Here is a 25987-nt window from a genome sequence, read left to right on the forward strand (position 1 = left end):
GGGGATATAGGAAGGGATAGTATTGGGGTTACAGGGAGGGTTATTCTTGGGGATATAGGAAGGGATAGTATTGGGGTTACAGGGAGGGTTATTCTTGGGGATATAGGGAGGGATAGTATTGGGGTTACAGGGAGGGTTATTCTTGGGGATATAGGGAGGGATAGTATTGGGGTTACAGGGAGAGTTATTCTTGGGGATATAGGGAGGGATAGTATTGGGGTTACAGGGAGGGTTATTCTTGGGGATATAGGGAGGGATAGTATTGGGGTTACAGGGAGGGTTATTCTTGGGGATATAGGGAGGGATAGTATTGGGGTTACAGGGAGGGTTATTCTTGGGGATATAGGAAGGGCTAGTATTGGGGTTACAGGGAGGGTTATTCTTGGGGATATAGGGAGGGATAGTATTGGGGTTACAGGGAGGGTTATTCTTGGGGATATAGGAAGGGCTAGTATTGGGGTTACAGGGAGGGTTATTCTTGGGGATATAGGGAGGGATAGTATTGGGGTTACAGGGAGGGTTATTCTTGGGGATATAGGGAGGGCTAGTATTGGGGTTACAGGGAGAGTTATTCTTGGGGATATAGGGAGGGATAGTATTGGGGTTACAGGGAGGATTATTCTTGGGGATATAGGGAGGGATAGTATTGGGGTTACAGGGAGGGTTATTCTTGGGGATATAGGAAGGGATAGTATTGGGGTTACAGGGAGGGTTATTCTTGGGGATATAGGGAGGGATAGTATTGGGGTTACAGGGAGGGTTATTCTTGGGGATATAGGGAGGGATAGTATTGGGGTTACAGGGAGGGTTATTCTTGGGGATATAGGGAGGGATAGTATTGGGGTTACAGGGAGGGTTATTCTTGGGGATATAGGGAGGGAGAGTATTGGGGTTACAGGGAGGGTTACTCTTGGGGATATAGGGAGGGATAGTATTGGGGTTACAGGGAGGGTTATTCTTGGGGATATAGGGAGGGATAGTATTGGGGTTACAGGGAGGGTTACTCTTGGGGATATAGGGAGGGATAGTATTGGGGTTACAGGGAGGGTTATTCTTGGGGATATAGGGAGGGATAGTATTGGGGTTACAGGGAGGGTTATTCTTGGGGATATAGGAAGGGATAGTATTGGGGTTACAGGGAGGGTTATTCTTGGGGATATAGGAAGGGATAGTATTGGGGTTACAGGGAGGGTTATTCTTGGGGATATAGGGAGGGATAGTATTGGAGTTACAGGGAGGGTTATTCTTGGGGATATAGGGAGGGATAGTATTGGGGTTACAGGGAGAGTTATTCTTGGGGATATAGGGAGGGATAGTATTGGGGTTACAGGGAGGATTATTCTTGGGGATATAGGGAGGGATAGTATTGGGGTTACAGGGAGGGTTATTCTTGGGGATATAGGGAGGGATAGTATTGGGGTTACAGGGAGGGTTATTCTTGGGGATATAGGGAGGGATAGTATTGGGGTTACAGGGAGGGTTATTCTTGGGGATATAGGGAGGGATAGTATTGGGGTTACAGGGAGGGTTACTCTTGGGGATATAGGGAGTGATAGTATTGGGGTTACAGGGAGGGTTACTCTTGGGGATATAGGGAGTGATAGTATTGGGGTTACAGGGAGGGTTATTCTTGGGGATATAGGAAGGGATAGTATTGGGGTTACAGGGAGGATTACTCTTGGGGATATAGGAAGGGTTAGTATTGGGGTTACAGGGAGGGTTATTCTTGGGGATATAGGGAGGGATAGTATTGGGGTTATAGGGAGGGTTAGTGTTAGAGAGAGCTATATAGTATATAGTAAATACTATATAGTAAACAGCAGGCTTTTTTTCAGCCAAGTTGCTAAGGATAGCCTAGAAAATACCTGAAAATGAGCTGAGTGCTCCACCTACTGGCTGAAAATGAGAATACAAAACAATCATTTTCTTGTGCAAAAAAATATATTATTCAAAATGCTTAACAAAACACATACATAAACACATTCCTTTTGATTTAAATTTTATTCCATCAGCATTTAATTTGCACAGCAGATTTCTCCCTGGGGACACAAAGTCGAGGCAGCCATGTTGGCAATTGCGTTGGCCGGGAATCGAACCCGGGTCAGCTGCTGGATAAGCAGCTATGCTCACCACTGCACCACCAACGCGAGGAAAGTTTTTGAAGTGTGGGAGGAAAAAACCTGGGAATGGGGAGGTGAGGATGACGCTGGATCCCAGTGCTGCAAATATGTCTGGTCTTGTCACAGTAGCAACATATAGCAGCTTACCAATTCCTCTGTGATACGTATCATTGTTGGGTAGCAAGTTTTCTCCTTCAGTGCTCTTTCGATAGCCTGGTTCCATAGACATTTCACTTCCTTTGCATATTGCATATGGAATTGTTGCAAGATTTCGCAGATTTTCTGTGAACTTCCATCTTTTTCTCTCTCTATTTGGATACCCAGATTGTAGCTAATGTCCCCAAGTTCTTTGATTTCAAAATTTTCTTTCAGCTTGTGAACTATCTGATTGTAATCCCCTTCTTGTTCAAAACAGGTTATAAATGTCATCAACATAGATAAGGATGTATATCCATCTGTCTTCTTGATTCTTGGAGTAGAGACGGGGGTCTACTTTACATCTTGAGAATCCCTCTTTAGTAAGTACTTTGTTCACTTTCGCATTCCACATCCTTGCAGATTGTATAAGACCGTAGATGCTCTTCTGATGTTTACACATAAGGTTGTCCCCTTTCTCAAACCCTGGTGGTCGCTCTATCTAGAGATCTTCCTTAATGTCTCCATGTCTAGGTATTTCACTTGCATGCCCTTTCTGGCTGCAATGCTAAGAAGTGCTCTGATGGTGGAGTGAAAGTTTCGTCATAATCTTCACCAAATTTCTGAGAGCAACCCTTGGCAACTAGTCTGGCTTGGTATTTGTGGATATTCCCAGGGCCAGATTTGCCACAAGGCCACCAAGGCCAGGCCTCGGAGCGGCAGTGGTGCAGGGGCGGCGCCGCTCCTACGGCGACTTCGCGGCCACCCCCCCTTTCGGGCTGCCCGTTAAAGTCGATTAAGGGCACCGGTACCCTTAGAAAAGATGGCCGCGAGCCGCCCACTACTGCGCATGCGCCGTTCCGAAGCGGCCGGGCTTGGGAAGGCTCGTACATGCACGGCCGGGCAGCACATGCGCAGTAGCGTGATTGCGCCACCCGGCGCCATTTTTGAAAAGATCGAGAAGTAATGTCAGCGGTGCGGCGGCGGTGGAGAGAGGTGACATCTCTCATTGCCCGCACCGCTGTTCCGCCCTCCTCCATCTGATGGCAGCCAGGCAGCGTGGCAAGTGACATCAACATCTGGTGGCAGCCAGGCAGCGTGGCAAGTGACATCTCCATTTGGTGGCAGCGTGGCAAGTGACATCAACATCTGGTGGCAGCCAGGCAGCGTGGCAAGTGACATCTCCATTTGGTGGCAGCGTGGCAAGTGACATCAACATCTGGTGGCAGCCAGGCAGCGTGGCAAGTGACATCTCCATCTGGTGGCAGGCAGCGTGGCAAGTGACATCTCCATCTGGTGGCAGCCAGGCAGCGTGGCAAGTGACATCTCCATCTGGTGGCAGGCATAGTGGCAAGTGACAAGCGATGGTGGCAAGTGACACGCTCTGGGCTCCCAATGATTCTGCATTATGGTGAGTTGAACCATTTCATTTTACATTACAATGTAATGATAGAAATAATGTGTTTCAATCATCCTGTCTTCTGAAACCATACCAACCTTGGTGCCGGGGATGATTGAAGCACTAACACCAGCCATTGCCCTGAAAAATTGCCTGGGAGATGTATAAACCTCGAAGTGGACTTTTCCTGGCTCTCTCTGGGACGCTCTGCTACAGTGCGTATTAGTCCTGGTTTGCATTGGAATTTGTTGCTAGACATGGAAACAAACTTTTGAAGTTTCTCTGATAGTAGCTAATGTTCCCAAGTTCTTTGATTTCAAAATTTTCTTTCAGCTTGTGAACTTTCTGATTGTAATCCCCTTCTTGTTCAAAACAGGTTATAATGTCATCAACATAGATAAGGATGTATATCCATCTGTCTTGATTCCTGGAGTAGAAACCCCCGTCTGCTTTACATCTTGAGAATCCCTCTTTAGTAAGTACTTTGTTCACTTTCACATTCCACATCCTTGCAGATTGTTGAAGACCGTAGATGCTCTTCTGATGTTTACACACAAGGTGCACCCACTGACACCATTGTTGGTGGTTATTATTGCGTCCAACTGACCTCTTATCCTTTACAAGCAAGGAAGCTTCCATCTTCATTTCTGTTTGATCTGCAGTTCTCATGGTGTTGTATAGGTGACCAGCCATGACACCAGCCATATGATATGTTTATAGTTTGGTTGAAAGCAACCTGTTCTTCTTTAAAAGTGCCCTACAATATGATAAAAAGTACTTTGTTTTCTCTATAGTTGTTCCAATCCCTTTGGTATTTTTAGGTTTTTTATGTTTGATGTCTTTATCAGCTTTAGCCAAAAACCTTTGTATTTGAGCAGATTTTTCTTTGTATTCTGACGTATCTTTGAATGGACTCCATTTTTCTTTTAATTCAGCTATTTTTGTGGCTATTTTTTGGAGTTGGAGCAGTGTGACCGCATGCAAACGGAGGTGTACCAGAGTCACAGGGTCTAAGGAGCCACCTGGTCTTCACCAGAGCCACTGGAGGTGTGGATGTTGCGCTGCAAGGCAGCTCCCAGGTTGTGGCTCTCTAGCACACCCGTGCGGGCACAGTGCATCCAAATAGGCGTAATACTACCTAGGTCCAGGTATTATTGTGTCCACTGACACCATTGTTGGTGGTTAATATTGCTTCTACTGACCTCTTATCCTTTACAAGCAAGGAAACTTCCATTTTTATTTCTGTTTGATCTGCAGTTCTCATGGTGATCAGCCATGATACCAGCCATATGATGTGTTTATAGTTTAGTTGAAAGCAACCTGTTCTGCTTTAAAAGTGCTCTATAATATGATAAAAAGTACATTTGAAAATTGATAGTCCTTCAGTCTGTTAGATACCATGCTGCCAGGTTCTGACAACTGGCTAGGTGCTCTGCCACCTGGCTGAGTGCCCTGCTGTTGGGGTCTGGAAGCAGGCTGAGTGCCCTGCTGTTGGGGTCTGGAAGCAGGCTGAGTGCCCTGCTGTTGGGGTCTGGAAGCAGGCTGAGTGCCCTGCTGTTGGGGTCTGGGAAGCTGGCTGAGAGCCTTGCTGTTGGGGCCTGGAAGCTGGCTGAGTTTCCCGCAGGTCAGATCCTTTAACAAGTACAACATTTGGAACTTGCAGCTCCACAGGGCAGAAAATATCCCAATGCTGGGATCCCATGGACCATCTGTAGGCTTAACGTGGCGTCCCCTAACCCATACTGCTTTTCATTTTACCAGTCACCCAGGTCTTTCCAAGGAATTGGTTCCCCAGCATAGGTCCCCTAAACACCTCTACTACTGGAGCTGTAAGTGTATTTTAACAGTCACCCAGGTCTTACCAAGACATTGGTTACCCAGAAAAGGTCCCCTAATGCCCTTGGAGTGGCAGGGGCACACATTACAACTGGATCAGGACAAACTTTAGATAGAAATCTGCCCTTACCCAGAACACCTCTACTACTGGAGCTGTAAATTTAAGTTTTTTTTTAACAGTCACCCAGGTCTTACCAAGACATTGGTTCCCCAAAAAAGGTCCCCTAATGCCCTTGGAGTGGCAGAGGCACACATTACAACTAGATCAGGACAAACGTCAGATGGAAATCTGCCCTTACCCAGAACACCTCTACTACTGGAGCTGTAAGTGTAAGTATATTTTAACAGTCACCCAGGTCTTACCAAGACATTGGTTCCCCAGAAAAGGTCCCCTAATGCCCTTGGAGTGGCAGAGGCACACATTACAACTGGATCAGGACAAACGTCAGATGGAAATCTGCCCTTACCCAGAACACCTCTACTACTGGAGCTGTAAGTGTAAGTATATTTTAACAGTCACCCAGGTCTTACCAAGACATTGGTTCCCCAGAAAAGGTCCCCTAATGCCCTTGGAGTGGCAGGGGCACACATTACAACTGGATCAGGCCGAACTTTAGATAGAAATCTGCCCTTACCCAGAACACCTCTACTACTGGAGCTGTAAGTGTATTTTAACAGTCACCCAGGTCTTTTCAAGACATTGGTTCCACAGCAAAGGTCCCTGAACACTCTTGGAATCGCAGAGGCACACATTACACCAGGACAAAATTCAGATGGAACTCTGCCCTTACCCCGAACACCTCTACTACTGGAGCTGTGAATAAAAAGCAGAAATCTGGACCACCAGGCTTTGACACAACCTAAGCAAATGGCGCATGAAAGTTGACTACAGGAATCTTGGACCAAACGGGTAACCCATGCCAGGCATGCAACATGCATGGAGATGCAGAGGTATTAGACCTCTGGAGTTGGTGATATCTTGACCCTAGTACCAGAGACTGACTGGGCAGCAGGCACAAAACTAGCAGAGGCAGACTGGGCAGCAGGTGGTATATAAGCAACATCAGGCTTGTCAGCAGATAAAGGATCAGTGGCATATGGCTGGGCAACAGGTTAAATAACAATGGATTCAAGCTGGATATCAGGTAAAGGATTAGTAGTGTCAGCATGAACAGTAGAAGATCAGTGGCACCAGATTTGATAGCTGGTGGCGTATCCATGAAGTCAGGCTGGTCAGCGGGTAAAGGATCAGTGGAATCTGGCTGGGCAGCAGGTGAAGTACCAATGGATTCAAGCTGGATAGCAGGTAAAGGATTAGAAGTGTCTCTATGTGCTGGGGAGAGAGGGAGGAAAGGAGGCTCTGTGCACTCCTTTCTTTCTTTCTTTCTTTCTTTCTTTCTTTTTCTTTTTTTTTTTTTTTTCTTTCTTTTTTTCTTTCTTTTTCTTTCTTTCTTTCTTTCTTTCTTTCTTTCTTTCTTTCTTTCTTTCTTTCTTTCTTTCTTTCTTTTTCTTTTTCTTTTTCTTTCTTTCTTTCTTTCTTTCTTTCTTTCTTTCTTTCTTTCTTTCTTTCTTTCTTTCTTTCTTTCTTTCTTTCCCCGCCCCTTATGACATCACCGCCCGAGGCATGTCACCACCAAAAGCAGCAGCATGTGTCACCACCAAAAGCAGCAGCATGTGTCCCCACCAAATGCAGCAGCATGTGTCACCACCAAATGCTGCAGCTTATGTCACCACCAAATGCTGCAGCTTATGTCACCACCAAATGCAGCAGCTTATGTCACCACCAAATGCTGCAGCTTATGTCACCACCAAATGCTGCAGCTTATGTCACCACCAAATGCTGCAGCTTATGTCACCACCAAATGTTGCAGCTTATGTCACCACCAAATGCTGCAACCTATGTCACCACCAAATGCTGCAGCTTATGTCACCACCAAATGCAGCAGCTTATGTCACCACCAAATGCAGCAGCTTATGTCACCACCAAATGCTGCAGCTTATGTCACCACCAAATGCTGCAGCTTATGTCACCACCAAATGCTGCAGCTTATGTCACCACCAAATGCAGCAGCTTATGTCACCACCAAATGCTGCAGCTTATGTCACCACCAAATGCTGCAGCTTATGTCACCACCAAATGCTGCAGCTTATGTCACCACCAAATGCTGCAACTTATGTCACCACCAAATGCAGCAGCTTATGTCACCACCAAATGCTGCAGCTTATGTCACCACCAAATGCTGCAGCCTATCTCACCATCAAATGCTGCAACTTATGTCACCACCAAATGCAGCAGCTTATGTCACCACCAAATGCTGCAGCTTATGTCACCACCAAATGCTGCAGCCTATCTCACCATCAAATGCTGCAACTTATGTCACCACCAAGTGCAGCAGCTTATGTCACCACCAAATGCTACAGCTTATGTCACCACCAAATGCTGCAGCCTATCTCACCATCAAATGCTGCAACCTATGTCACCACCAAGTGCAGCAGCTTATGTCACCACCAAATGCAGCAGCTTATGTCACCACCAAATGCTGCAACTTATGTCACCACCAAATGCTGCAGCTTATGTCACCACCAAATGCTGCAGCCTATCTCACCATCAAATGCTGCAACTTATGTCACCACCAAGTGCAGCAGCTTATGTCACCACCAAATGCTGCAGCTTATGTCACCACCAAATGCTGCAGCCTATCTCACCATCAAATGCTGCAACTTATGTCACCACCAAGTGCAGCAGCTTATGTCACCACCAAATGCTGCAGCTTATGTCACCACCAAATGCTGCAGCTTATGTCACCACCAAATGCTGCAGCCTATCTCACCATCAAATGCTGCAACTTATGTCACCACCAAATGCAGCAGCTTATGTCACCACCAAATTCTGCAGCTTACACCAAATGCAGCAGCCTGTGTCACCACCAAAGCAGGCGAATATAAGAAACGCACATGAATATAAGAAAAGCACACAAATATAAGAAAACCACACAAATATAAGAAAAGCACACTGATAAAAACTGGCTCATGTGCGCCCAGCCTGAAGGGGTGTGAACTAGACTTAGGCAATTGGGAAAAACTGAACATTTGGCTCTATGATGTTGTCATGAGCCTCCTCATAATACAGGGCCAGGGTGTAAGTCCACTGTCCTGTCTCTCTGGTGGTAGAAATATGTCGCATAGGTGTTGCTGCGCCTCTGGCTCTATGACGTTGTTATGAGCCTCTTCATGGTACATCGGCCATGGTGTAAAGAGATTCTCCTGGCTGTATGCCGTTGGGAAGAAGTCCTGTGGTGGCTCCTGAATCTGACTAACTCTCTTGCAGCCAAAGTCATAGATATTATTCTGCTCCTCTGGCTCTATGAGGTTGTTATGAGCTTCTTCATGGTACATCGGCCACGGTGTAAAGAGATTCTCCTGGTTGTATGCCATTGGGAAGAAGTCCTGAGGTGGCTGCTGAATCTGACTAACTCTCTTGTAGCCAAAGTCATAGATATTATTAGGCTCCTCAGGCTCTTTTGGGTTCTTATGAGCCTCCTCGTAATGCATTGGCCAGGGTGTGAAGAGATTCTCCTGTCTGACCGCTGGTGGTGGCTGATAAACGACCATTAGCTCTGCCAATTGTTGAAGAGCATCTTTATAATGGTTCTCCATTGGAGTCGGTACTGGTCTCTGGATCTTCAATGATAATATTGGATCCCAGTCCATTGGTTCCTCCCTCTGAAGCTCACTCTCATCACTACAGTCAGCGAAATTAGGCTTCTCTGGCGATGATGGTGGAGGTGAAAATAACTCCATTGGTGACATCATCAAACTGTCGCTCATGTATGAAAAGCCTGTGAAATACTCCTGCTCATATGGTGATATTGGAGCCTCCCGGTCCAGGGTTTTGATAAATTCATTCAATGGCATGCTGTTATTTGATGGTTCCTCATAAATCTAGAAAGAGAAAAAGACATTCATTACTACTTCTAATTGATACAGAGAATGGTAACAAAGTATGGTGAACCCCACCCCCGAGGTGCAGCAGATTTCACCAAGCACGCTCCTTCCACCCTAGCTCCCTCTAGTGGTCAGATGACATACACAATAATCATCTCCAATACTAAACAGAAATCATTCAGACCAGGCCGTATGATTGTATAGTGATCACAAATTCATATACACTGGTCTGAAAAGTCTGGTAAAACAAATGTCTTAGATGGGGAAGAGCCTGCTGCTGAAAATCTCCCCTCCCCCTCCAATGTGTTTGGACTCCATTATCTGTATACTTACTGGTTCAGATTCAGGTGGCTCGTCTGACTTTCTTCCCTCTAACTCTGCCCAGTCGATAGTCTTGAAGAACGGATGGCTCCTGATGTCACTGACTAGATGGTTTCGGCCCTCTTGGTCTTTCCACAGAAGCTGTAATGAAGAATGAAATATATGAGAATGAAATATAAAGAGATGCTGCATGACCAATAACAATATATGAGCAATAGAGGAGCTGAGGCTCTCTGTAACTTACCCTAACTAAGAGGTTATGGAGGTCAGGGTCCATACCCTCCTCAAAATCGGGCTCCATATAAATCATTTTCATCTTTATTTGTTCCCAGTCGTCAGTACTGGTGATGAAGGGATGTTTGCCAAACGCCATCTCGTATACTATAACTCCAAGGGAGAAATAGTCAACCATGCTGAAATAATCCATTTCTTGCAAGACCTGAAGAAACATAAGAGAAAAAGGGATGAGCACATTGTCAGACCAGGCAGAGGACAGAGATGATAACATAGTGACATATGTGATGTATAAAGCTCATGCATGACTAAAATTGCAATGAAACGGCATCAAACTGAAGTGGAGCTTGCGAATATTGGAGGTGGGGCTTAAAGGGCAAGAATAGTCAAAACCTTTTTTTTTTTTTTTAAACGTTGGATAGAATAGAAAGGGGTTAAACAGTCTAGGGCTTTGCCTAGAGGTGCCCTTTAATTGCCCCATTTAAAGTAGGTGGATGAAGGTATACTGACCCCAATAGCTCAATGTTCACAAGCGCTCCCCATGTTAAAGAGGAGAAGGGAAACAGTGGGTGAGCAGTTACTGGAGGTTTTACCGCATTCATATGTGTGAAATGGGCCAGGCAGATGAATCCATCTACACTCAGCCTCAATGTCCCCTACAAAGAAGCCCCAACACTGCTCCATGACTCAGAACTTCCCAGCTTTTGTTGGGGATATTGTTCTGGCCTGGAAACCCACTAAAAGCAACCGGGGGCACCAGTGGAAACATTCTCCATTTAGTGGAAGTGGAGCACCCCTTTATCTCTTCTCTATATCCAATCATAATAATTGGTATATCTTGATAAATGTTATAATTAAGTCTGATATCGGGTTCATACTTACTTCTGGGGCCATGTAGATTGGTGTCCCTACAATTCCGTTAGTTCTCTTAGACTCGGTGACTCCCTTCGCTGACAATCCAAAATCCGCAACTCTGGCGTGGCCATCTTCGTCTAAGAGGATGTTTTCCGGCTTCAGATCTCTGTGAACGATCTCTCTGGCGTGCAGGAATTGCAGGCAGCAAATAATTTCCGCTGTTAGGTTTCTGATGGAGAAAGAAATACATGGATTAGCATCAAAAATCATCACAGATCAGTTAATGGTAAAGATAAAGTAACTTCTCCCTATAGTACATAGGGGTATAGATGGACGGGATCAGCTGGAGGGGCCTGGCTAGGTCACTGCCTGTCCTCAGTGGTCAGCCTCCCCCGACTCCAAAGTGACCCCGACATCAAACTTACCTTAAGATGTCCAGCGGAAATGGAGCTGAATATCTTATGAATTCGGCGAGATCTCCTTCGCTCAGATACTCCATAACAAAGGCCAGATGATTCTATGAAAATAAGAAAAACAGGTTACGTTATAGACATTGAAGTTTTCACTATGTGAAGGAATATATGAAGACCCGCACACCAGCAGAGAGTGCAGTGTGGCATCTTAACTAAATGCTTCCTTGGGGGGAACTCTGGAAAACCGGACAGAGAAGAATAGTAGACCGCCATTGCTGGATGATCATTACCACAATACTAGTTTTGTCTGGTTATTATGGTGGCCCAATGGCTTCTATATTTTGGCTTCCCATCCTGGAAGATGTATGTCAATCAGGAGTCCTGACTTCTCCTGTCTAGCCAGTTGTAGACGTGTTCTGACTCAGTGACTCAAAGTTTTAAGGCCAGAGACAGCCAGGAAACTAGTAATGTCTAAAGTCAGTAATGGCAGCCTCTCAGTATATGGTTTCTTGAAGGAAAGCCTCTACTCTGTACAGTTTGTGTCACAAAGCTCCAGCCTTGTAGGAAGCACTCTAGAGACTTCTTCTCTCACCTTTACTGCATTACCCTGATCTACAGCCAGAGCACTCAGAAGAGCCTGATGTGGGACACAAGTGAAGCTTTCTTCTGCCTCCTCCAATTTAGTACTTAGTGGCTGAAGGACTAGATGACAGGTCTGAACATTGTCATCTCATGGTGCAGGGGGATGCTTAGCCTTGTGTAAGTTTTGACTCCCAAAAAAGTCACCATTTGCATAACTATTGTAGGGGGTCTGGATCAATAGTGGAGCGCAGTACAGGAAAGAGAAGAAGAAATTGGGAGATTAAAATACTTACCTTTGTTTGGAAAGATCCATATATATGGGTGATGTATGGGCACTCTCTGCCTTCTTCCAGAATACATCTTTCTGTGAGCGCAAGAGAGGGTCCAGATCTCAGTAGTTTTCTCTTTGAGATGAACTTCACCGCCAGCTTTTGGTCAGTGGCTGGATGGGTGGCCAACACCACTTTCCCAAAGCTCCCCTCTCCAAGAACCTTATGGAAGGTGAAGGTTTCGACATATAGTTTCCTGATACTGGGTGGGACCAGTTCAGATGTCTTCTTGTTCATGGTGGGGATGGATGGAGGTGGACCCTGCACAGGCAATGAAGGGACCAGAGGTGGTGATTCACTCATTTTGCAGTTTGATGGTTCTTTTTGCTTTATGAAGTCGGCAAATGCTGCCCAACATTTGTTTTCAACCTCATCATTAGAAGGAGTGAGTGAATTTTGCTGGTTCTCATTAACTGTATCCAGTTTCATCTCACTGGTGGATGGAGCCTGTGGGTTTTCACCCTCCACGATCTCTGAAGAGATGATACTTTGCTGGTCCTCCATTGCTGTGTCCAATTTAATTATACTCTCACTGGTGGTGGTAGCCAATGGAGTATCCTCACTGTCCTTTGTGGATGGGATGACTGGATATTGATGGCCTTCCACAGTCAGAGATACTATGGTTGCCTCATCCTCATCCTCACTGGTGGATGGAACCAGTGCAGTTTGCTCACCCTCGATGGTAGATGGGGAGACTGCACTTGGTTGGTCCTCCACAGTCATAGCCGGTGTTGCCTCATCCTGACTGGTGGATGGAACCAGTGCAGTTTGCTCACCCTCGATGGTAGATGGGGAGACTGCACTTGGTTGGTCCTCCACAGTCATAACCGGTGTTGCCTCATCCTCACTGGCGGATGGAACCAGTGGGTTGTTCTCCCCCTCCAAGGTGGGGGAGGTGACACTGGGAGATGATGGATCATATTCTCCTGGAGAGAGAAAAAAAAACAACATTTAATTCTTTCTGTTTTATAATATACAAATCTGAGGACATTAAAATATATTTTCTTGTTCTGTAATGATGCTTCCTCTCAATTCATTTTCATTATTCTGATAAATCCTAAATAATAATGATCCCAGTATTCTGTATTTATTCTCTATATTATTACATTAGTTATGCAGCAAGGGTGCGATCTGAACTTTTCTCATGCTCTACAGTCACATAGTCAGACATATAGATATATCTATATCATATATATATATATACTGTATGTGCTTCTATATATATATATATATATATATATATATATATATATATATTTATATATATATATATGTATGTATATATGTATGTGTATATATATATATATATATATATATATATATGTGTGTATGTATGTGTGTATATATATATATATATATGTATGTATGTATATACATATATGTATGTATGTATGTATATATATATATGTATGTATGTATGTATATATATATATATATATATATGTATGTGTGTGTATGTATGTATGTATGTATGTATATATACACTTTGCTTTTACATTTATAATTCAAAATTGTGATGGGTCTGTTGTGTGTTCTCCTTCATATTGGGCAGCCAATGAGATTGGGGCATTCCTCCCTCACACCTGATTCATGTCTCCAGCTGGCCAACTGCCATCTGAGCAGATCGGCCAACTGCCATCTGAAGGAGTGAGCTGAGATTAGATTTGATTATATATATATAATATATATATATATGTGTGTATATATATATATATATATATATATATATATATATATATATATATATATATATACACACATATGTATGTGTATGTATATCCAGTTTCTTGAATGAAATCCTAAATACCTTCTGGGTGTCTCTGTCGGGATTTTAGATGAATACAGGGGCAGATGGTGTTAAGAACTGCCCTGAACCCCCGCCTGATACCCTTACACACCCCCCTACGAGGGGCTTTGGGCTGTGCGGGGGGCTGGTTTTCTGATGGTAAGGTTGCAACCATTTTTGATTGCATATTTGGATCTCCTTTGATGATAAACAGAAGATCCGCTGACTTAATCGCACTTCTGTCACTATGAAAACGAGCCAATTATAAAATAATAAGCGACGTGTCTCAGAGCAACAGATCTCACGTCCTTTCCCTACAAGAGAAATTCTGTGAGTGAGCCCAACTGCCGCCAGAGCTCCTGATATCAGGATCGTGACATCATCAATGACATCATCAATGACCATATATGGGCATGTCACATGGCCTCTTTTTTTTTTCCACCTGACAAGTTAACCCTTCGCTGCCCAGGGACAGTTTTGACATTTCTCACACACATTAAAATAAACATGTTTTTTAGCTAGAAAAATGTCTTATGATAATAATTATTATTATAATTTTTATAAAATATAAAATATGAGGTTGAGATCAGTAAATAGATACCCAAAAAGACAAGATTTAATCATTTTTTATTTATTTTTTTCTAACTGAAAAACTGACATATGTATACACGGTCATGTCACATGAGCTTTTTTTTTTTTTTTTTTTTTTTTCTAACTGACAAAAAATTCAAATTTGTAAACCTGTTAACCCTTCGCTGCCAGGGACAGTTTTGACATTTCTCACACACTTGTTACAATAAAGATGTTTTTTAGCTAGAAAAATGGCTTCTAATAGCCAAACATGATATATTTTCTGAAAGCAGCGACCCTGGAGAATTAAATGGTGGTTGTTGCCCTATTTTATGTCACACGATATTCGCGCAGCTGTTTATGAAATGCAAATTTTCAGGGAAAAAATACACTTAAATGCATTTTAGTGCACACAAACACCACATAATACCTAGTTTTTTTTTAAAACATGAGGTTGAGATGAGTAGATACCCAAAAAGTCAAGATATTAATATTTTTTTTTTCTTTCTAACTGACAAACAATTCAAATATGTAGATGGCCATGTCACATGACTTTTTTTTTTTTCTAACTGACAAAAAATTTAAATTTGTAAATCTGTTAACCTTTCACTGCCAGAGACAGTTTTGACATTTCTCACACACTTGTTACAATAAACATGTTTTTTAGCTATTTAAATGGCTTATAATAGCCAAATATGAAATATTTTCTGAAAGCATTATAATTGAATGAAATCCTACATACCTTCTGGGTGTCTCTGTCGGGATTTTAGATGAATACAGGGGCAGATGGTGTTAAGAACTGCCCTGAACCCCCGCCTGATACCCTTACACACCCCCCTACGAGGGGCTTTGGGCTGTGCGGGGGGCTGGTTTTCTGATGGTAAGGTTGCAACCATTTTTGATTGCATATTTGGATCTCCTTTGATGATAAACAGAAGATCCGCTGACTTAATCGCACTTCTGTCACTATGAAAACGAGCCAATTATAAAATAATAAGCAACGTGTCTCAGAGCAACAGATCTCACGTCCTTTCCCTACAAGAGAAATTCTGTGAGTGAGCCCAACTGCCACCAGAGCTCCTTATGTCAGGAATGTGACATCATCAATGACCATATATGGGCATGTCACATGGCCTCTTTTTTTTTCCACCTGACAAGTTAACCCTTCGCTGCCCAGAGACAATTTTGACACTTCTCACACACATTAAATGGGCATGTGACATCCCCATATATGGGCATGTCACATGGCCTCTTTTTTTTTCCACCTGACAAGTTTACCCTTCGCTGCCCAGAGACATTTTTGACACTTCTCACACACATTAAAATAAACATGTTTTTTAGCTAGAAAAATGTCTTATGATAATAATTATTATTATAATTTTTATAAAATATGAGGTTGAGATGAGTAAATAGATACCCAAAAAGACAAGATTTAATCATTTTTTATTTATTTTTTTCTAACTGAAAAACTGACATATGTATACACGGTCATGTCACGTGAGATTTTTTTTTTTTTCTAACACAAAAAATTCGAATTTGTAAACCTGTTAACCCTTCGCTGCCAGAGACAGTTTTGACATTTCTCACACACTTGTTACAATAAAGATGTTTTTTAGCTAGAAAAATGGCTTATAATAGCCAAACATGATATATTTTCTGAAAGGAGCGACCCTGGAGAATTAAATGTTGGTTGTTGCCATATTTTACGTCACACGATATTCGTGCAGCTGTTTATTAAATGCAAATTTTCAGGGAAAAAAAATACACAAATGCATTTTTTTTTTTAACAGTAAAGACACAAATGCATTTTAGTGCACACAAACACCATATAATACCTACTTTTTTTTTTTTTAAATATAAGACATGAGGTTAAGATGAGTAAATAGATACCCAAAAAAGTCAAGATTTAATAATTGTGCACATCTGAGAAACAATTTATTTATATTTTATTTCATTTAAATATATTTTTTTTACACTTTTCAATTATTTTTTTTTTTTAATTCAACTTTATCGATACAAAAACAAAAAAAAAATAGGGTTTTGACCAAAAATACACTTTATTGATTACAGGTGCCTGTCAAAAATCTAGAATATCCTCAAAAAGTTAATTTATTTCAGTAATTCAATTCAAAAAGTGAAACTCAGATATTTTATATAAATGTCTTACACACAGACTGTGTTATATTTCAAGCATTTCTTTCTTTTAATTTTCATGATAATGATCAATAAAAAAAAAAAAGAAAGGATTTTTAATACAGAAATGTTGGCTTAGTGCAAATTCTGTCCATGTACAGTATAGTATAGTAACTCCCAGCATGTCCCCATAGACCTCTATGGAGGATTCTTTGTATGAACTACAATTCCCAACATGTCCCCATAGACCTCTATGGAGGATTCTCTGTATGAACTACAAGTCCCAGCATGTCCCCATAGACCTCTACGGAGGATTGTCTGTATGAACTACAAGTCCCAGCATGTCCCCATAGACCTCTATGGAGGATTCTCTGTATGAACTACATGTCCCAGCATTTCCCCATAGACCTCTATGGAGGATTCTCTGTATGAACTACATGTCCCAGCATGTCCCCCATAAAGCTCTATGGAGGATTCTCTGTGTATGAACTACATGTCCCAGCATGTCCCCATAGACTTCTATGGTGGATTCTCTGTGTATGAACTACATGTCCCAGCATGTCCCCATAGATCTCTATGGAGGATTCTCTGTATGAACTACAAGTCCCAGCATGTCCCCATAGACCTCTACGGAGGATTGTCTGTATGAACTACAAGTCCCAGCATGTCCCCATAGACCTCTATGGAGGATTCTTTGTATGAACTACAAGTCCCAGCATGTCCCCATAGACCTCTATGGAGGATTCTTTGTATGAACTACAAGTCCCAGCATGTCCCCATAGACCTCTATGGAGGATTCTCTGTATGAACTACAAGTCCCAGCATGTCCCCATAGATCTCTATGGAGGATTCTCTGTGCCTTGCAAAAGTATTCACCCCCTTGGCTTTTTACCTATTTTTTTACATTACAGCTTTTAGCTCAATGTTTTTTTTAATATGAATTATATGTGATGGATCAGAACACAATAGTCTAAGTTGGTGAAGTAAAATTAGAAAAATATATACATAAAACTATTTTTCAGAAATAAAAAACGGATAATTGTCATGTGCGTATGTATTCACCCCCTTTGTTATGGAGCCAATAAAAAGCTCTGGTGCAACCAATTACCTTCAGAAGTCACATAATTAGTGAAATGATGTCCACCTGTGTGCAATCTAAGTGTCACATGACCTGTCATTACATAGACACACTTTTCTGAAAGGCCCCAGAGGCTGCAACACCTAAACAAGAGGCACCACTAACCAAACACTGCCATGAAGACCAAGGAACTCTCCAAACAAGTAAGGGACAATATTGTTGAGAAGTACAAGTCAGGGTTAGGTTATAAAAAAATATCCAAATCTTAGATGATCCCTAGGAGCACCATCAAATCTATCATAACCAAATGGAAAGAACATGGCACAACAGCCAACCTGCCAAGAGACGGCCGCACACCAAAACTCACGGACCGGGCAAGGAGGGCATTAATCAGAGAGGCAGCACAGAGACCTAAGGTAACCCTGGAGGAGCTGCAGAGTTCCACAGCAGAGACTGGAGTATCTGTACATAGGACCACAATAAGCCGTACGCTCCATAGAGTTGGGCTTTATGGCAGAGTGGCCAGAAGAAAGACATTACTTTCAGCAAAAAACTAAATGGCACGTTTTGAGTTTGGGAAAAGGCATGTGGGAGACTCCCAAAATGTATGGAGGAAGGTGCTCTGGTCTGATGAGACTAAAACTGAACTTTTTGGCCATCAGAGAAAACGCTATGTCTGGGGCAAACCCAACACATCACATCACCCAAAGAATACCATGCCCACTGTGAAACGTGGTGGCAGCATCATGCTGGGGGGATGTTTTTCAGCAGTCGGGACTGGGAAACTGGTCAGAGTGGAGGGAAAGATAGATGGTGCTAAATACAAGGATATTCTTGAACAAAACCTGTAGCACTCTTTGTGTGATTTGAGGCTAGGACGGAGGTTCACCTTCCAGCAGGACAATGACCCCAAACACACTGCTAAAGCAACACTTGAGTGGTTTAAGGGGAAACATGTAAATGTGTTGGAATGGCCTAGTCAAAGCCCAGACCTCAATCCAATAGAAAATCTGTGGTCAGACTTAAAGATTGCTGTTCACAAGCGCAAAACCATCCAACTTGAAGGAGCTGGAGCAGTTTTGTAGGAGGAATGGGTAAAAATCCCAGTGGTAAGATGTGGCAAGTTCATAGAGACTTATCCAGAGCGACTTGGAGCTGTGATAGGTGGCTCTACAAAGTATTGACTTTAGGGGGGTGAATAGTTTTGCACATTGACTTTTTCTGCTATTTTGTCCTATTTGTTGTTTGCTTCACAATAAAAAATTTTTAAAAAATCTTCCAAGTTGTGGGCATGTTCTGTAAATGAAATGATGCAAATCCTCAAACAATCCATGTTAATTCCAGGTTGTGAGGCAACAAAACAGGAAAAATGCAAAGGGGGGTGAATACTTTTGCAAGGCACTGTATGTACTTCATTGCCAAGAAGACTGTATTTCTGTCTTGGAAAGGAACTACTCGTCCTACTCTGACCACCTGGCCTCAACTGATAAATGATAGTCCGCCTTTGTATAAGCTTATTATTGGACTTAGGAAGAAACCTCATCTCTTGGATGAACTATGACATAAATGGGTGTCCAGCCCCATTCCCCTGACAATGCTAGACCCAGAAATTAGTGTGACCCCCCCCCGTCTTTATTTACCTTTTGTTACTTCTGACATTGTAGTGCTACTTTGATTTGCTATTACCTCTTTCATTCATACATATAATTGTCATTGTGGTTTTTTCCAGAGGAATGCTTTCATGCCAACCTACATACACTATATTACCAAAAGTATTGGGACGCCTGCCTTTACACACGCACATGAACTTCAACGGCCTCCCAGTCTCAGTCCATAGGGTTCAATATTGGGTTGGCTCCTCCCTTTGGAGCTATAACAACTTCCAGCGTCCGATCTTCCATCACCGAGTGCAATGCACGCCGCCACCGGACTCAGAGCGGAGGAGGCGTGTCCTCTGGTGTCACGCTTCTCTGTCTGCCAATCCAATGGATGGGTCTGTGTTTGGTGGTTGCCAGGAGAACGGTAATTACCTGACTGCATTGTGCCAAGTGTAAGGATTGGTGGGGGGGGATTATGGTGGGGGGGTTGTTTTTTTAGGGGTTGGGCTTGGCCCCTTAGTTCCAGTGAAGATGTCAGCATACCAAGACACCAATAACAGGACATGGAGGTCCCCCCCAAAATACTTTCCACCCGTGTGTGTGTGTGTGTATATATATATATATATATATATATATATATATATATATATATACACAATATTGTCAAAAGTATTGGGACGGCTGTCTTTACACGCACATGAACTTTAATGACATCCCAGTCTTAGTCCGTAAGGTTCAATATTGAGTTGGCTCCGCCCTTTGCAGCTATAACAGCTTCAACTCTTCTGGGAAGGTTACCCACTAGGTTTAGGAGGGTGTCTATGGGAATGTTTGACCTATCTTCCAGAAGTGCATTTGTGAGGTCAGGCACTGATGTTGGATGAGAAGGCCTGGCTCACAGTCTCCGCTCTAATTCATCCCAAAGGTGTTCTGTCAGGTTGAAGTCAGGCCTCTGTGCAGGCCAGTCAAGTTCCTCCACCCAAAACTTGCTCATCTATGTCCTAATGGATCTTGCTTTGTACACTGATCCAAATCATTTGGTGGAGGGGGGATTATGGTGTTGGGGTTGTTTTTCAGGGGTTGGGCTTGGCCCCTTAGTTCCAGTGAAGGGAACTCTTAGGATGTCAGCATACCAAGACATTTTGGACAATTTCATGCTCCCAACTTTGTGGGAACAGTTTGGGGATGGCCCCTTCCTGTTCCATCATGACTGCGCACCAGTGCACAAAGCAAGGTCCATAAAGACATGGATTAGTGATTTTGGGGTGGAGGTACTTGTCTGGCTTGCACAGAGTCCTGACCTCAACCCGATAGAACACCTTTGGGATGAATTAGAGCGGAGACTGCGAGCCAGGCCTTCTCGTCCACCTGCCCTCTATTTATCCATTAGAATGCATGTGCTTCCACTGTTGGAGACGCTCATAAATTTGCAAGGGTTAGGACTGCAGGTGATACAGGGTGTCGTGAAGGGGCCCTGCAGCTTATGCCTGCATCTGCAAATGTGTGCTAATAACTAAACCCCTATTTTTAACGCAGACTGTTAGGTTCATTTAGTCGGTAAGCAGACTAGTTGGCGAGTTGAGCTGGGAATTTTCTCTGGTTTTGTCGTCTACATCAGTGTCTGACCTCACAAATTCAGGAAGAATGGTCAAACATTTCCATAGACACACTCCTAAACCTTGTGGACGGCCTTCCCAGAAGAGTTGAAGCTGTTATGGCTGCAAAGGGCTGGGCCAACTCAATATTGAACCCTACGGACTAAGACTGGGATGCCATTAAAGGTCATGTGCGTGTAAAGGCAGGTGTCCCAATACTTTTGGTAATATAGTGTATATTCCTAAGGAGAGTCTAGCAGGAGGGGCACCCTTCCTGCTTCATCCCTTCATCATCAACATGCTAATTAAAAATTTTCAATAAAACTTTTTGATTTTCATTACATACCCTTATATAGACTTGGTGACATCGCTTTCTTAGTTACATAGTTACATAGTAGGTGAGGTTGAAAAAAGACACAAGTCCATCAAGTCCAACCTATATGTGTGATTATATGTCAGTATTACATTACATATCCCTGTATGTTGCGGTTATTCAGGTGATTATCTAATAGTTTCTTGAAGCTTTCAATGCTCCCCGCTGAGACCACCGCCTGTGGAAGGGAATTCCACATCCTTGCCGCTCTTACAGTAAAGAACCCTCTACGTAGTTTAAGGTTAAACCTCTTTTCTTCTAATTGTAATGAGTGGCCACAAGTCTTATTAAACTCTCTTCTGTGAAAAAGTTTTATCCCTATTGTGGGGTCACCAGTACGGTATTTGTATATTGAAATCATATCCCCTCTCAAGAGTCTCTTCTCCAGAGAGAATAAGTTCAGTCCTCGCAACCTTTCTTCATAACTAATATCCTCCAGACCCTTTATTAGCTTTGTTGCCCTTCTTTGTACTCGCTCCATTTCCAGTACATCCTTCCGGAGGACTGGTGCCCAGAACTGGACAGCATACTCCTGGTGCGGCTGGACCAGAGTCTTGTAGAGCGGGAGAATGATCGTTTTATCTCTGGAGTTGATCCCCCTTTTAATGCCAATATTCTGTTTGCTTTATTAGCAGCAGCTTGGCATTGCATGCCATTGCTGAGCCTATCATCTACTAGGACCCCCAGGTCCTTTTCCATCCTAGATTCCCCCAGAGGTTCTCCCCCCAGTGTATAGATTGCATTCATATTTTTGCCACCCAAATGCATTATTTTACATTTTTCTACATTGAACCTCATTTGCCATGTAGTCGCCCACCCCATTAATTTGTTCAGGTCTTTTTGCAAGGTTTCCACATCCTGCGGAGAAGTTATTGCCCTGCTTAGCTTAGTATCGTCTGCAAATACAGAGATTGAACTGTTTATCCCATCCTCCAGGTCGTTTATGAACAAATTAAATAGGATTGGTCCCAGCACAGAACCCTGGGGAACCCCACTACCCACCCCTGACCATTCCGAGTACTCCCCATTTATCACCACCCTCTGAACTCGCCCTTGTAGCCAGTTTTCAATCCATGTACTCACCCTATGGTCCATGCCAACGGACCTTATTTTGTACGGTAAACGTTTATGGGGAACTGTGTCAAATGCTTTTGCAAAATCCAGATACACCACATCTACGGGCCTTCCTTTATCTAGATGGCAACTCACCTCCTCATAGGTTAATAGATTGGTTTGGCAAGAACGATTCTTCATGAATCCATGCTGATTACTGCTAATGATATCGTTCTTATTACTAAAATCTTGTATATAGTCCCTTATCATCCCCTCCAAGAGTTTACATACTATTGATGTTAGGCTAACTGGTCTGTAATTCCCAGGGATGTATTTTGGGCCCTTTTTAAATATTGGTGCTACATTGGCTTTTCTCCAATCAGCTGGTACCATTCCAGTCAATAGACTGTCTGTAAAAATTAGGAACAACGGTCTGGCAATCACCTGACTGAGTTCCCTAAGTACCCTTGGATGCAAGCCATCTGGTCCCGGTGATTTATTAATGTTAAGTTTCTCAAGTCTAATTTTAATTCTGTCCTCTGTTAACCATGGAGGTGCTTCCTGTGTTGTGTCATGAGGATAAACACTGCAGTTTTGGTTACTGAAGCCCCCCGATTCACTCGTGAAGACTGAGGAGAAGAATAAATTCAATACCTTTGCCATCTCCCCATCCTTTGTAACCAGATGTCCTTCCTCATTCTTTATGGGGCCAATATGGTCTGTCCTCCCTTTTTTACTGTTTACATACTTAAAGAATTTCTTGGGATTTTTTTTGCTCTCCTCCGCTATGTGTCTTTCATGTTCTATCTTAGCCATCCTAATTGCACCCTTACATTTCTTATTGCATTCTTTATAAATTCTGAATGCTGAGGATGATCCCTCAACCTTGTATTTTTTGAAGGCCTTCTCCTTTGCTTTTATATGCATTTTTACATTGGAGTTAAGCCATCCAGGATTTTTGTTCGCTCTTTTAAATTTATTACCCAATGGGATACATTGGCTAATGCCCTTATTTAATATGCTCTTAAAGCAAACCCATCTCTCCTCCGTATTCTTTGTTCCTAATATTTTATCCCAATTTATGCCTTTTAGCAAGGTTTGTAGTTTAGGGAAGTTGGCTCTTTTGAAATTCAGTGTCTTTGTGTTCCCTTCATGTTTCCTATTTGTGTGATTTATACTGAAACTAATTGACCTGTGATCACTGTTACCTAAATTGCCCCGTATTTCCACATCTGTGATCAGGCCTGTATTGTTGGTAATCAGTAGATCCAGTAATGTTTTATTTCTAGTTGGTGCGTCTACCATCTGACCCATAAAATTGTCTTGCAAGACATTAAGGAACTGGCGAGCCTTAAATGAATGCGCGGTTCCCTCCGCCCAGTCTATGTCTGGATAATTAAAATCCCCCATTATAACACTTCCCATCCTTGCTGCTAATCCAAATTGTGATAGGAGATCCGTCTCCACTTCCTCCCTCAGGTTAGGGGGCCTATAGCATACTCCCAGTATTATTTTCCCCTTAACTTCATGCCTTTGGAGCTCTACCCATAAGGATTCCACCTCCTCACTAGCTCCCTCAGTGATGTCATCTCTCACATTCGCTTGTACAGGTGAGTTGCCATTCTTCTTGTCACTCTTCCATAAAGGGCAGATTTGTGGAGAACACGACTAATAGTTGTCCTGTGGACAGATTCTCCCACCTGAGCTGTGGATCTCTGCAGCTCCTCCAGAGTTACCATGGACCTCTTGGCTCTTCTCTGATGAATGTTCTCCTTGCCCGGCCGGTCAGTTTAGGTGGACGGCCATGTCTTGGTAGGTTTGCAGTTGTGCCATACTCTTTCCATTTTCAGATGATGGATTGAACAGAGCTCCGTGAGATGTTCAAAGCTTGGGAGATTTTATTTTTTATACCCTAACCCTGCTTTACACTTCTCCACAACTTTATCCCTGACCTGTCTGGTGTGTTCCTTGGCCTTCATGATGTTGTTTGTTCACTAAGGTTCTCTAACAAACCTCTGAAGGCTTCACAGAACAGCTGTATTTATACTGAGATTAAATGACACACAGGTGGACTCTACTAATTAGGTGACTTCTGAAGTCAACTTGTTCCACTAGATTTTAGTTAGGGGTATCAGAGTAAAGGGGGCTGAATACAAATGTCCCGTCCCCCCCCCCCCCACACACACACACACGTATCACATTTTTTTTGTAGAAAATGTTGAAAACCATTTTTAATTTTCCTTCCACTTCACAATTATGAGCCACTTTGTGTTGGTCTGTCACATAAAATCCCAACAAAATACATTTACGTTTTTGGTTGTAACATGACAAAATGTGGAAAATTTCAAGGGGGTGTGAATACTTTTTCAAGGCACTGCATATGTTAGTAATGGCAGATAAAATGCCTTTTTTTTTTTATCTTCCTCTTTATCTTGCAGGCATCTTCATGCTCTTTCCTCGTCACGCGCTCTTTATGAAATACGTGTTTAATTTTAATATCTGCTTAGGAAAATGCAAATGCTGCAACTGTCTTAAAGTGGTAGTAAACTCTGTTTTTATTTTTCCCTACAGGTAAGTTTATAATAGGGATTACCTGTAGGTGAAATGAATATCTCCTAAACGTGCACCGTTTAGGAGATATTCTGGCGAGCAGCAGGCGGTCAAGTCACTGGCGCATGCGCTCTGAAGGAACAGTATACCCGTGCCGTTCCTTCAGAACTGTGTGCCCCAGCGAGACTCTCGTGGGCATGCGTGGAGGGGGGGGGGGGGAGTGACTTCATTGCAGCTCAGCCAGTCAGAGGGTCGGAGTCCCCGAACCTAAAAGGAAGACCAGGTGAAGATGGAAGCCTCTGCAGTGGTTACAGCGAACCACTGCAGGGCTTCGTTTTAAGGTGTCTTTCATAATGTGCTAGTATGCGGTACTTACTAGCACATTATATCGCACAACCCCTTTAAAACGGGTTGTAAACCCTTGTGTTTTTTCACCTTAATGCCCCCCCATTTTTACTGACAGTCTACTGACTGGAATGGTACCAGCTGATTGGAGAAAAGCCAATGTAGCACCAATATTTAAAAAGGGCCCAAAATACATCCCTGGGAATTACAGACCAGTCAGCCTAACATCAATAGTATGTAAACTCTTGGAGAGGATGATAAGGGACTATATACCAGATTTTAGTAATGAGAGCGGTATCATTAGCAGTAATCAGCATGGATTCATGAAGAATCGTTCTTGCCAAACCAATCTACTAACCTTCTATGAGGAGGTGAGTTGCCATCTATGTAACTTACCTGAGCCCGGTCTTTCTGGCCCCCGGGGACGAGAACCCCAGCTACGGCTGGTGTGTCGTGTCCTGATTGGATCCTGTTTGTCCTGATTGGATAGATTGATAGCAGCGCAGCCATTGGCTCCCGCTGCTGTCAATCAAATCCAATGATGCCGGGCCGAGTCCACTGTGCAGTTGGTTTTTGCACAGAGTGGCCCCCGATACTCCTCTTCTGGGGTCCCTCAGCGGTGCCGGTGGCTCCTCCTCTTCTCGAGTTCCCCCGTCAGAGAAGCGCTCTCCTCCGTGCATGTCAATAGACGCAACAACAGGACGTGGGAGCGCGCCCATGCGAGGTGTCCCAAAGGA

General features: G+C 43.2%; 1 protein-coding gene, 1 long non-coding RNA gene and 1 other non-coding gene across 4 annotated transcripts in view; all 3 read right to left on the reverse strand.

Moving 5' to 3' along the window:
* The window catches only part of LOC141106205 (uncharacterized), a 210228-nt gene that overhangs the window by 135252 nt on the left and 48989 nt on the right, over window positions 1-25987 (reverse strand). The window lies entirely within an intron of this gene.
* Window positions 2076-2147, reverse strand: TRNAD-AUC (transfer RNA aspartic acid (anticodon AUC)). The gene has a single exon. It is a non-coding gene; the product is annotated as a tRNA-Asp (tRNA).
* Window positions 8563-9953, reverse strand: LOC141106203 (uncharacterized). Its single transcript, XM_073596752.1, has 2 exons — window positions 9769-9953; window positions 8563-9432 (listed from the first exon to the last, which is right to left on the reverse strand). Exons 1-2 carry the CDS (start codon window positions 9946-9948, stop codon window positions 8587-8589), a joined length of 1026 nt encoding a protein of 341 aa, XP_073452853.1. The 5' UTR covers window positions 9949-9953; the 3' UTR covers window positions 8563-8586.

This window comes from Aquarana catesbeiana, linkage group LG08 (genome assembly GCF_042186555.1).
Source record: "Aquarana catesbeiana isolate 2022-GZ linkage group LG08, ASM4218655v1, whole genome shotgun sequence".
In the NCBI taxonomy this organism is placed as follows: domain Eukaryota; kingdom Metazoa; phylum Chordata; class Amphibia; order Anura; family Ranidae; genus Aquarana; species Aquarana catesbeiana.

What these genes read in the sequence shown, in the direction of transcription:
- LOC141106203 (XM_073596752.1), bottom strand. Translation starts at nt 9,948, where the DNA reads ATGCAGCATCTCTTTATATTTCATTCTCATATATTTCATTCTTCATTA. An exon ending in AGCCACCTGAATCTGAACCA is followed by an intron (nt 9,433 to 9,768) that starts GTAAGTATACAG and finishes TTCTCTTTCTAG; the next exon opens with ATTTATGAGGAACCATCAAA.